General features: G+C 51.9%; 1 protein-coding gene across 2 annotated transcripts in view; it reads left to right on the plus strand.

The window, feature by feature from the left end:
• NUDCD3 (NudC domain containing 3) overlaps positions 1 to 12,747 on the plus strand; it is a 61,505-nt gene that overhangs the window by 2,398 nt on the left and 46,360 nt on the right. For both annotated transcript variants that reach the window (XM_057304274.1, XM_026502541.4), the window contains exon 2: positions 2,362 to 2,663. In XM_057304274.1, the coding sequence (XP_057160257.1) occupies positions 2,362 to 2,663 (302 nt within the window). The remainder of the gene's footprint in view (positions 1 to 2,361; positions 2,664 to 12,747) is intronic.

A 12,747-nucleotide genomic window follows, 5' to 3' on the forward strand; every position in this document is an offset into this window, starting at 1 on the left:
CGTCCAGGGAGGTCCTAGGGCTGAGGGGACAGAGTCCTTGCTGTTGTTTTTTTATGCGGAGTTAGGATGAAGGGCTGGGACGCCAGGAGGATGAGTGGCTCTGAGGGCGAAGTCAGGTGCCATAAACACGGGGGTGGGAGGTGTTCTCTGGGGCTCAGGTTCCCCGAGGGAGTCAAATGGGTCTGGGCTCGATGCCTGGTTTCCGCCGTAGCATCGCATGTGTCTTCCTCAGCGTGTGTGGCCGTTCCGTGGAGTGACGCTTGGATGACTTCTTGCTTTCCTCTTTCCCTGACGGGACCTCGGGCGAGTTCCTTAGCCTCTCTGGGCTTAGTTTTTCCCCATCTTTGAAACGTCAGTGCTGCCCTCCTCACGGCATCTTCCTGAAGGTTTTGAGAGAACGTAAAAGCCTGTGGCCTACTTCAGTAGTTAGTGACCTTTTGTTTTGTCTTCCTGCTCTGTGCAGGGAACGGGACTCTTTGGTAGACGTGTGCATTCTAGCTGCTTGGAGCGGGGCTCCTACTCTCTTGTCAGCGTTTTTTAAGGGCAGTTTTAGGTTCAGGACAAAACGGAGGGGCAGGTACAGAGATTTCCCGGGCACCTTCTGTCTCCCTGGCCCTTTCTGCTGTCAGTGTCTCCACCAGAGGGGGCCTTTGCTACAGTCCCATGAACCCGTGCGCGCAGTCCACCCCGGAACCCCCAAGCCCTAGTTGGCTTTAGGGTTCACTCTTGGCGATGCGCATTTTATGGGGTTTGGACAAACATAATGACAGGTACCCACCACCCAGAGTGTGTTCCGCTGCTGGAAAGATCTCCCGTGCTCCATGTCCTCGTTTCCTCCCTCCCGCCCTACCCTGGCAACCACTGATCTTTACTGTCTCTGTGGATTTGCCTTTTCCAGAATGTCCTAGAATTGGAGTCATGCAGAATATGTGTAGACTTTTGCGATTGGCTTCTTTGACTTAGTAACACGATTTCAGTTTCCTCCAGATCTTTTCACGGTGTGGTAGCTTATTTCTTTTTAGTGCAGAGTGATAAATATTCTCTTGTGTGGATGGACCGTTCACCTACTGACGGACACCTTGGTTGCTTCCAAGTTGTGGCATTTATGAATGATGTGCTGTAACCCCCGCGTGCAGGCTTCCGTACGGATGTTTTCAGCTCCTTTGGGTAAATAGCAGGGAGCAAGGTTGCTAGATGGGATGTAACAGTTGTCCCCCCCAGCGCCCCCAAGAGGCTCTCCCAGCCTTCTTGCCTCCAGCTACCGTAGATGTCCCCACCTCTTAGAGCTGTGGCATTTCCTCCTGGAGTCTCCTGGGAACATGCACCTTTCTTCAGGGTCTGCTGCAGAGCCCCTTCCCCCCAAGGAACTTTCTTAGATTTCTGGGACCAGAGTATGCATCGCTATGCTCATTGTGAGGGACCGCGGTTGCTCCTCACGTCCCCTCCTGTTGGTGCTGTCGCCAGCGGGTCTGTGCCCGTGAAAGGTGCACACAAAATGCTGTGTTTCCAGTGGCCTTTGTGGGTGGAGAGTCCCAGCGCTTGTATGGATGCCCCTGTGTCCCAGGAAAGGGTAAGGCTGGTCCTCACACCACAATATCGAGTTCTTAGAGGTGGGAACTGTCGTTTGGATTTTTTGTGTTCCTTGCTCATTGTAGGCACGTGATGGTTTGGGGAATTGATTGCCAAGTTTTCTTTCCCTTTTTTCCCCCCACAAGATGACGTATTTATTTATTTGGGGGAGAGAGAGAGCATGAGCAGGGGCAGAGGCAGAGGGAGAAGCAGACTCCCTGCTGAGCAGGGAGCCTGATGCGGGACGCGATCCCGGAACCCTGGGATCATGACCTGAGCTGAAGGCAGACACTTCACGGACTGAGCCACTCAGGCGCCCCCATTGCCAGGTTTTCTGAGAGCCACACCTCCCCTGCACCTGTGCAGTGTGGGAAGATAGTAGCAGCTTGGTTATCCTGCTTATACTTTGTGAGTTCACTCGATTCCCACCTTCTCTTCTTGAGTCTGAATTGTTGGCACCTTTACAGCTCTTGGTACCAGGACTGTGTGTTCTTTCCGTGGCAAATGAGTCTTACTGGGTGCTGTGAAAAAAAAGGAGGACAGGGAGACCATGTAGTGACGTGTCCTTTCGACCGCAGAGTTGGGCTCGTGGGCACGTAGATGCCGTGGCTTACAGGTTGATTTTGGAACCCCTGCTAAAGATTACTCCGTGGCGGTTTCCAGTGAAGTTGAAGTGTGTTTGCGTTGTGTTGGTGGGAACGCGTTGTGGTCTCCTGTTTTGTCCTTTCTACAGCATGTGTGCTCCGGTCCTGGGCAGGCGAACTCATTGCTGGATTGATGTTTGATTTGTAGGTATTCACAGCCTTCGACCACATGGCCCGTCAGGACGATGAGAAGAGGAGGAAGGAGCTGGAGGAGAAGGCCAGGAGGAAGGAGGCAGAGGAGGCCGTGGCGGCCACCGCCGAGCAGGAGCCGGTCCCAGCCGCAGGCCAGGAGGTGGAGGTTGGCCCCGGCACAGACTCGGGCGGGCCTCAGGGACCCCCAGGCCCACGGGGTGCCGGGCCAGAGGTGGTCCGCAGCTCGGGGGAGGCAGAGCCACCGGGAGCTCAGTTGGGTGCCGCCGAACTTCCAAAGGAGCCCCCAGCTCTTCCCAAGTAAGAATTTCTACTTTGCCGTTCCTTTCTTGCTCGGCATTGGTGGTTGGTTTGGTCCATTAGTGGTTCTCACATGGTACCACGCCGACTCTGTCTCTGCATTTGTGTTTGCAAACCGCGTTACCGTGCTTTGATCACACAGGACAGGAGGTCAGTTGGCTTCTGTCTTCTTTTCCTCCCTCGAAGGCAAGGTAATAAGCTGCCTGTCGAATGGCCCGTTCAGAGCCAGAGCCAGAATTAGAGCACTGGGCGCCCAGAGGCTTCCCTTGAGACCTGACTGCCTGTGTGGCGGCTTTGGCTCGGGGTCTTGGGTCTGTTCTTTCTCGTCGGAGCACCGCTGGGTGCGGGCCCACGGTCCTTTCGGTGGGATGGGTGACCATGGGCCTGGAGTCCCCTTGGAGACTGCCACTTAGTAAATGGATTATTTGGCACGCAGCGTTACCTGTGGCTCGGTTTTCTCCTTTGTGAAGCGGTGGTCAGAGTGCTGGCACCTGCCGCAGGCCGCTGCGACTGTCCATGAGCCCGAGCCACGTGGCTGGTGCGCTGCTGGCCTCGCATCCGGCCCCGCGGGGCTTCGCCTCCCGGCGTGACACCCCACTTATATGGTCCTTCGCTGCCCCACATGGGAGTGAGGAAGAGCTGCTCGCTCCTCGTGTGCGAGCTGTGGCGGTATCTGAAAGGCAGCCTGATGCTCCTGGCCTGCTCGGTCCTAGCACAGTCTGCCGCCTTCCCTTTCGGATAGGACCGCTCCCGCCGTTGTCCCTCCTCCGTCGTAACCTCGCTGCGGTTCTTCCTTCTCTGTGCGCTCTCTCTGACCTGTGTTAGTGTCTGTAGTTCCTAGACGGTGAAGCAGAGCCAACAGGCTGCAGCGACATAAAACGCAGGGGGGGAATGCATTTTGTGAAGCTGACGTAGGGCAAGACTGCAGAAGCGAAAGGCCAGGCTGAACAGTGGGGCTCAGAGACCGCAGGTGTCGGGTGCGCGAGCCCGACTGGTGCAGAAGAGCAGGGCTGGAATGTGGAACTTGGGTCAAAAAGGGGCAGATTGGGGTCCCCGGCCTGGATGTGGGCGGGGTCGTGGGCTGAGCGCAGAGATCCGATAGTTTCTTTCAGCCCAGAGAACTTTCTCCCAACATTTCCCATAGTGTAGCGCAGGTCTGCTGGTGAGGAATTCTTTCAGTTTTCAAGTTGTCTCAAAATCTTTATTTGATCTTCATTTCTGAGAAGGTGTTTGCTGTCTGTAGAATTCCAGACTGACGCTTTTCAACACTGTAAAGAATGTCATTCTGTTATTCTGTTGTCTTCTGGTAAGAAGCGAGTGTCCTTTGTTCCCCTTGATGGGTCCCCCGGGTGCTTGTAAGGTATCTCTGATTAGTTTCAGCCGTCCGGTTACAACCTGCTTTGAGGTGGTACCCTCCGAGTTTGTACCGTGGGGGTTCCTGGGCTTTGTTCCGCCTCTGTTGTGTGTACCCCCTTTCAAGACTCTCTTTGTGCCTCCTTTTGGAGCAGTTTTTATTGCCTTGTTGTCACCTTTACTGTCTTTTTTCCTTTAGTGTCTAATTTCAGTTAAACTCGTCGGGACGATTTTATTTCTTACGATGTATTTTTCAGCTCTGCATTTCCTGTGGATTCTCTTCTATGGCTTTGGTCTCTATGTTCATTGTTTTCTTGAAGTTGTTTAATATGTTGGTAATAGCTGTTTGAAGTCTTCATCTGCTAATTCCATTATCTCTGTAATTTTTTGGTTTGTTGGCTGTATTCTCCTGATTTCGGGTCACATGTTCCTGCTTCTTTACATATCTGATAATTTTTTTTTAAGATTTTATTTATCTGAGAGAGAGAGCCAGCATGTGGCTCTGCATCCGTGGGGCGGGGGGGAGAATCTCCAGCAGACTCTGTGCTGCGCATGGAGCCTGATGCAGGGCTCGATCTCAGGACCCCGAGATCACGACCTGAGATGAAATCAAGAGTCAGACACTGAACAGACTGAGCCACCCAGGCGCCCACATCCGGTAATTTTGTATTGGATGCCTCCTGTTGTGGACGTTACGTAGCTGCATCTCTAGGTTTTGTTTTCTTCCTTTAGAGGTTGTTGAGTTTTGTTCTAGAAGGTGGTTATTTATCCCCAGATCAGTATGATCTTTCGGAAGCTTGTTTTTAAGCATTCTTGGGGGCATGTCTGGGGCACCTTTAATTCTAGGCCTAGTTCTCCTTGTTCTCGAACATGGCCCTGTTGGGCTCTCCAGAATGTTCTGTTGTTGCTGCTTGAAACAGGAACACCTCCCGCCCCTTTGTTAGCTTCGGGGCCATGCGGGCTAGTTCCCAGGAGTGTCTGCCCTCCCCGTTGCGTCACACTCACGTGGGGACTGTTGACTGCAAACACTCAGAGACCCTGTGCAGCTTTCTGAGTTCTTTGTGTAGCTGCCCTCTTCCAGGGGTCTTTGCATAAAATATTTAGATATCGGAATGAAGACTGAGCATACAGTCACTCACTTTAGTTTTATTTATTCCAGCATTACTCGTTTCAGCAAAATTTTGGCCGAGTGCCGCGTTTTCATTCGGGGAATGGTTATGGACGTTTATAAACTGTTCTAAAAGCTGACCCATGTGGCTGTTGTGACGGTCCATTTTCTGTGGCAGCCTGGCCGGGCCCCATCCCTGGGTATCAGTGAGACGCTGACCTGACCTGGGTGTTTGGTGGAGGTGCTCAGCGTCCATGACCAGGTGGCTTCCGGTAAGGGACATCGTCCTAGGTGACCCAAGTGGGTCTCATCCGTCAGCTGAAGGGCACTGAAAGCAATGCCGGGGCTTCCCTGAAGCAGAAGAGATTCACGCCATGGACAGCAGCTTCGCCCCTTTCTGGAGAGCCCTGCCGTGGCCTGCTCTGTGGGGTTCGGAGTGGCCCAGCCGGCCGCCATGGCTACGTGAGCCTGTCCCTGATGTAACTGTCTGAACGTGCGTGCTGGGTGTGCTGCTGGTTCTGTCTCTGGGTGAACCCTGATGTCTGCAGATACTCTTGTCCTGGAATGTTGTGTGACAACAGCAGTTTTCAAAGTGATAATGAATATGAGAACATTTGAGATTGTAGACGTGCAGAGGAAAAAGGCCAGCAGGAAATCAGTGACGAATCGCGGTTCTCAGGGAGTGATGGGTTTGGGTCTCATTGTCATCTTTCCCCCAGTACTCTCCTAATTTTCCTGCACTTTGTTTTGCTAAAATTTTTTTTGCATTTTAAAAATAATTCCTGGGGCACCTGGGTGACTCAGATAGTTAAGCGTCTGCCTTCGGCTCAGGTCATGATACCAGTGTGCCGGGATTGAGTCCCGCATCGGGCTTTCTGCTCAGCGGGGGGCCTGCTTCTCCCTCTCCCTCTGCTGCTCCCCCTGCTTGTGCTCTCTTGCTGTCTCTGTCAAATAAATAAATAAGAACCTTAAAAAAAGTAATTCCTAAAAACTTTATTAAGAGAGAGGATTTGGTTTTGATTCCCGGGTTAGGGTTAGAATGGCTGCCTTGTTGTCTTACAGAGACCCTGTTTTTCTATTCTTGAACCAACAAGTTGTGTTCTGGGCTAGAATCAGAGCGAGCTGCACGAGTTTTGTGCCAGTAGGGGTCTAGCGTGACGGTGGGGTGTGTTCCGGGAAACCCACTGCCACGGGACCGACCCTTCCCAGCAGGGGCACCTTCTTGGTCCTCAGGTGCTCACTGGCTTCCCGTGAACAAGCAGGAAGTTGTGGCTCCCATCTCTCATTGCAGCTGGTGGGCAGTGTTGTGGAAGGTCTGGAAAGGCAGTGTGGAAGCCATCCTTTTCTTCCTTCTCCCTTTAGTGGTACCCCTTGTGCCTCCCGTCAGTGGCCAAGATCGCGTGTCCTGTATACTGTAACTCTCTGGGGTTCCGTAGACCGAATGGCGTAAGGTGGGGGCTCTGTATGTGACCATACAGAAGCACTGCCCGCTCTGGGTCCCCCGTCCAGAAGCCACTTCCCTGCAGTCTGGGCCTGAGCTGGCTGATTTCTGCCACTCCCGTTTGCCACCCCCGTGCTGGTGGTCCTGCCCCGTTGTGGCTGTGCTGACGGCACACACTGCCTGCTCTTGTTGGCTGGGAGAGTCACGCATATGCTTCTAGAATCTAAACAGATTCAGCCTGAGCACTGGGGAACGAAGCAAGACAGTGCAGGCGTAGGTTTCTGTGTCCTCCGTGTGCGTGTCGTCGGCTGTTTGTCATGTGCAACGCGGTAACGAGGCAGACTTACTGAAGCGTGGCTTGCCTTGCGGGGCAGCTCGCTTGTTGGCGGTTGAGGACCGTGATGGGAGTGGTCTCCAGACAGACGAAGCTCTGTCGGTCCGGGTTCCACTTGCCTCTTTGGAGTCACCCCGTCCCCATCCAGGCCTTGCCAAGCGTAGGTCTGTTTTCTGCCCCAGAGTTGGTGCAGGGTACGCTTTCTAATGTACATAATCACATACTGGTATTTATATTAAAGCCACGTGTATGATATTTTGGGGGTCATTGAGGGGATAGTTGGGGGAAACTTGAGTCTAATTTTCCCATCGCTGTGAATTTCATTCTGCCTCCTGCCCTGCTGTCGTTGTCAGGACCTTTCCAGAGAAGGGGAATGGGGCCCGCCCTGCTGCTTCAGGTACTTAGGTTCATTCCTTAGAGAAGAGATCGAGCTTCGGCACGCTGAGTTCCCTGTGCACACAGGGTGGCGGTTGAGAACGTGCCTGTGTCTGCACGGAGTCGTCCACGGCACACACCCTGTGAGAGGTGCTGCCTCGAGTTCCGGGCCCCAGGCTCAGAGGACTCCTGGGCTGCTCGGAAGCTTTCGGAACTGCCACTCACATCACTAGTCCCGTGGAAAGGAGAGGGGTGCAGAAACCAACAGCATCAAAGGCCCCATCAGGCCCATCTCAGAGCTTAGTGGGGCTCCCCTCTTGCGTTCCGTGCCTGGGGTCTTGTTCTGCACCTGGGGGTCTCCTCCCGTGCCTGGTGTCTGTTCCCCGCTGTGGCCGGCATAGTTCCTGCAGCCCACCTCTAGGCCAGCAGGTGTCGCTGTAGGTAACGCAGTGATAATTGCATTTGCTGGCGCTGGCTTGCTGGCCTGAGTCCACAAAGACTCTTGTGCCCTGTCTGGACTTGCCCTTTATAAGTCAGAAACAGAATTCTTTAAAAGAGAAGAAAGAGAAAGGAAAAATAGCCAAGAGTAAACTATGACGTGGAAAGAGCGTCTCTGTCCTGGGAGCTGTGCCTGGTGAGGGACAGGTGCTCCCATGCTGCCGATGCTGAGCAGCAGTGTGTGCGCTGGGTACCCCGAGGCCGTCCGCCCCCTGTGCAGGAAGGGGTGTCAGGGAACCGCTGGCCTGCTGACCCGCCTCCTGGAGGCCTGGGAGAGCACAGGGTGCTAGGCAGCTGTTTGGTGCTTTCTTTGGTTTTGGTGGCGTGGCCTTTGTGTGCAGCTGCTGGAGGGGTCGGGGTGCTTCCTGGGCAGGGGATGGCAGGGTTCGGAGGAGAGGAGTCAGGCTTCCTAGTCGTACCCTCCGCAGAGGCTTCGTCCTTGTCCTGCTTGTCCTTCCCGGTTCCGCTGCCTGCAGACCCGGGCACGGCCCCGTTCCTCTGTGCTCCTGTCCGTGCCCACCCCTCAGCAGAGCCTTGCAGGGCCTCTGTCCGTCCCTTCTCCTGCAGGTCCCTGTGCCTCCTCTGAGCCCATGTGTCATCTCGCTGCTGCTCACGCTGCTCGTTCCACGTGTTTCAGCGCTGGGGCCGAGAGCTGCTCGGCCCTGTGTGAGGGGAGCCCCTGCTGTGTGCTTCGCACCTCTCCTTTGGTTCTGGGCCCTAGATGGCCCTGGGGGGCTGCTAGGAGAGCGGAAGGTGCTGCTCCCTGCCGGGGCATCTGCTACCCGAGAGCTGGGTCCTTGGGTTTGTCTTTCAACGGGTCCTTTGCTTGTTGGTCCCGGCCTTTTCAGGTGCCCCTTGGTGGAGTCATGTGGACATACCAGAATGCCACCCGAATACCCACTGCGTCGGCTGATGGAGGGGATTGACTGAGGTCGTGCATCACGCCTGCTGAGTGTGATGCGCAGTGAGCGCTCCCGTAGGTATGGGCTGCTGTTAGTAGTACTCCTTCTCTTAAACGAAAACAAGCCGTCCATTTCTCTTTCTAGTTTTGCACAAGGTAGATTATTTGGAAAATAAAGATATGTGTCTAAAGAATAAAAACATCCCCCTGTTCCCTGTTAAAGTTCTGGGAGATTTTCTAGTTTTTTTCTGTGCATGTGTGTGTGTGTGTGTGTATGTTAGTGTACACACACACATGCACGTAGAAGTTTATACGGTCGTATTACACTGTGGCTTCTGTTTTGCTGAACCTTGTGTGCTGAGCCTTTCCTGCCTCCCCATTGCTGATTTTGAATTCACGTCATCCGCTGTTGAGTGTTGTGTGCCTTGAGGAGGCTCTTGTGCTCACACGAGGGTGTGAGCTGGCATCCTGCACGCAGCGAGCAGTGGACAGGAAGCCAGGACTCTGGGGATGTCTGCCAGCCTTCCCTGTGGATCCACTCTTGCCCGCTCAGGGCTGTGCCTGGGCGAGCGGCCGCGGGGTCCATGTCCCGTGGCCTCCGGGGTAGCAGCTGCTGCCTGGCCATCGGACCACTTGGTCTGAAACCGCCTGTTTTCTATGAACCTTGGACATCAGAGCCCTCCACAGGATGTGATCTAAATCCCGAGTCAGGAAATCTGATTTCAGTTGTTCATTACGAGTCTTATTTTCTTTCTAGAAGCTGCGTTTTTGTTTTTATTTCGCAGTGCATTTGTAACTGACAGGCTTCGTTTTTAGAAGAGGTTGGCCCGCACATCTTACAACAGTGACTTCTGTTGACTGTGTTCAGTACTGAAACTGTATGGGAGCAGTGACCTGGCATCCTAGCCTGGGGGGTGGAGTGCGCATGTGCATCAGGGGGAGGCGTGTGGGAAACCTGGGGGCCTCGTCCCCCTGGTAGTGTGTGTTTCAGGACAGAGGACCCAGGGTGCTGCTTTTCACAGGTGAAGAGTTGTGCTTAAAATTATACAGTTAGAAGATAGGGCCAGGGTTGGGGGACTCAAGCAAGAGTCCATGTGCTCAGAGGCCTGAACCTGGGTATGTTTGCTTTGCTTTGTTACGAAAAAAGCAACTATTAGCAGAACTACCTGACAGATGCTTTTTAGAAATAAAACAACTAGCTTCTAGTTAAATGTTTTTCTAGAACATTAAAGAATGTAACTTTGTATGCTGGCTTTTTTTTTTTTTTAATTGAGAAGGACATATGTGCACCTTGCAAAAAATGTATGCATTAGGTAGAATTTAAATACAAAGGAGAGCGGACAGCACGATGTGACAAACCAACCTCAGCACCTGACCCTTCCCGGTGTCATCATAAAGCAAATTCTACTCCATCATTTCATTTGTAAATATTTAAAACCAGTGTTTAAGCTTCCAGTTTTTTTCTATATCCTACTTAGATAATAATAAAGATTTGTTGAAATCATCTACAAATAAGGCTCCAGCCACACATCATTTATTTCTCTTTTATTTTCTCACGATATACTTGTTAAAAAAAAAACAACCACCCGGAGTGTCTGGCCAGCTCAGTGATGGAGCACATGAATCTGCATCTCGGGGTCATGAGTTCAGGCCCCACATTGGGCGCACAGCTTACCTGAAAGAACATCAGGCTGCGGGTATGTTGAGTTTCCCACTATCTGACTGTTACCTGGTGAAGTAAATTGGCAGTTACATTTAGGGTATTTTCGAAAGTTACAAGAGTGTGTAGTGGGAGTGCGTTCTCCCTAAAGGGGCCCATTGTGCGTGCTTTCTTTCGCAAATGTTTATGTTTTATATAATTTTTATTTTTCGTATTTGTATGTATATGTGTCTGTCTCTCTTCTGTCCCCCGTTCTGTATGCTGTGCTGTGTGTGGCCTTCCTGTTACACCTCCGAGGGTACTGGGGTCTCCCCGCTGCTGGGCGCTCTCCTGGTGCATGTGCTTTGTTGTGTCCTCACGGTGCCCGGGTCAAGTCCCCGTGTTGCAGGTTAGGACCCAGCTCGGCTGCATTGGAGAATGTTGGAGATGACCGGTGGAACCTGAGTTGGCCTTGAAATCACTGGGACTTTAAAATGCGCATTCCTGGGCCCGCCCGCAGCGATCTGATTGAATTGTCCTGGGTGGACCATGTGTCAGGATTTTCAGAAGCTCCAGGTGACTCTGACTGTAGCCGAGGTCCCTCCCGACCACCTCCAAGTGTCCCACCTTGTGGTGTAGCGTCATTGTGTGGAGTCCCGTGGGGAGTGTAATTAGGTTGTTTCCGGTCTGCTGCTGTCACAAACGATGCTGCACTGAATATGCTGGAAGTGTGTCTTGGGGGCGCCTGGGTGGCACAGTGGTTAATCGTCTGCCTTCAGCTCAGGGTGTGATCCCGGCGTTCCGGGATCGAGTCCCACATCGGGCTCTTCCGCTATGAGTCTGCTTCTTCCTCTCCCACTCCCCCTGCTTGTGTTCCCTCTCTCGCTGGCTGTCTCTCTCTGTCGAATAAATAAGTAAAATCTTTAAAAAAAAAAAAAAAAAAAAAAAAGGAAGTGTGTCTTGGACAATGTGTGCGGATCTGTGGAACGAAGTCCCGGGGCAGGAGTGACTGGGTCAAAGGGTATGGTGTGTGTAATTTCGATAGGCGTTGCCAGATCGGCCCCAGGGGCTTGTACCAGTGTTCTCACTGCCAGGGTGTCAGACCGTGGTGCCTGACCCACCCCAGGTGCCAGCCAGTGGCCCGGGCCCATTTCTTGGCTACTTTACACCTTTGCTGCATCGGTTTTATTGGAAATGCCATTCTCTGTGACTTATGTTGGGTTCTGATGGGCTTTGTGTAGGTTTCTGTGTTTTTCCTTTTGCGTTCTGTTTATTCACAGATGCTAAACCCTCAGTCCTCTTAGTTTGCCAGTGCTAGGCTATTTTGTTTACCAGGGCTTTATTGTAATATGGTCGTTTTTAAAAAATATTTTATTTATTTATTTGAGAGGGAAGCAAGAGAGCACAAGCAGGGGGAGGGGCAGAGGGAGAAGCAGACTCCCCAGTGGCAGGAAGCCCTGTGCGGGTCTCAATCCCAGGACCCTGGGATCATGACCTGAGCTGAAGCTAGATGCCCAGCCTGCTGAACCATCCAAGTGCGTCCCTACTGTAATATGTTTTAAACTTGGTGGGACTAGTGTTTCATCTCTCTGTCCCTGCATCCACCCCCAACTTTTCTGGAAAAATTTTCCATATGAAAATTCTGTTGAAGTCTTCATTGGAATATGTCAAATTTGTGTTTACATTAGAGGTAATTGGCATCTTTACATTATTGAGTCTTTCTGTCTAAGAACAGGCTAGGTTTTATTTACTTGTCCTGTATTAGGTTTTTCTAGAATTTCAGTGTCGTAACACTTTATTACTTTATTGTAAGAATATCACATACGATATACAAAACGTGCTCGTTGACTCTGTTACTGCTGAGGCTTCCAGTCAACAGTAGGCTCTTAGCGAAGTTTTTAGGGAGTCAAAAGTCACGTGGATTTTTGAGTGCAGGGGCGGTTAGTGCCCTTACTCTCTGCATTGTTCAAGGGTCATATTTAGTATTTATTTATAGTATCTTAGTAACTGTAATAATAAATTTTACACATTTTTAACTTTTAGGATTTTCGGTATACCTGCACTTTTTTTCTCCCCCTCAAAATTTGCCCAGAGCAACTGGAAGGGTGGAGCTGATGTTAGCTGAGGAGGGAGGAGCAAGCGAGGGGCTAGTTCTTGGGAGCCTTGGGTTTGGCCTTGGCTGCCTTGCGTCTGAGGTGCTGAGAGCTGTGTATGTGGAGCCCAGGGGTGGATATAGTGATTCAGCAATTCTGTGTATCACTCAGTGCTCATCATGGCAGGTGCACTCCTTCATCCCTGTCACCTGTTTCCCCATCCCCACCCCCTCTGGTCACCATCAGTGTGTTCTTATAATTAACAGTCTGTTTCTTGGTGTGTCTCTTCTTTTTCCTTTTGCTCGTTTGTTTTGTTTCTTAAAATCCACATTCGAATGAAAT

This window comes from Ursus arctos, unplaced genomic scaffold (genome assembly GCF_023065955.2).
Source record: "Ursus arctos isolate Adak ecotype North America unplaced genomic scaffold, UrsArc2.0 scaffold_3, whole genome shotgun sequence".
In the NCBI taxonomy this organism is placed as follows: Eukaryota; Metazoa; Chordata; class Mammalia; order Carnivora; family Ursidae; genus Ursus; species Ursus arctos.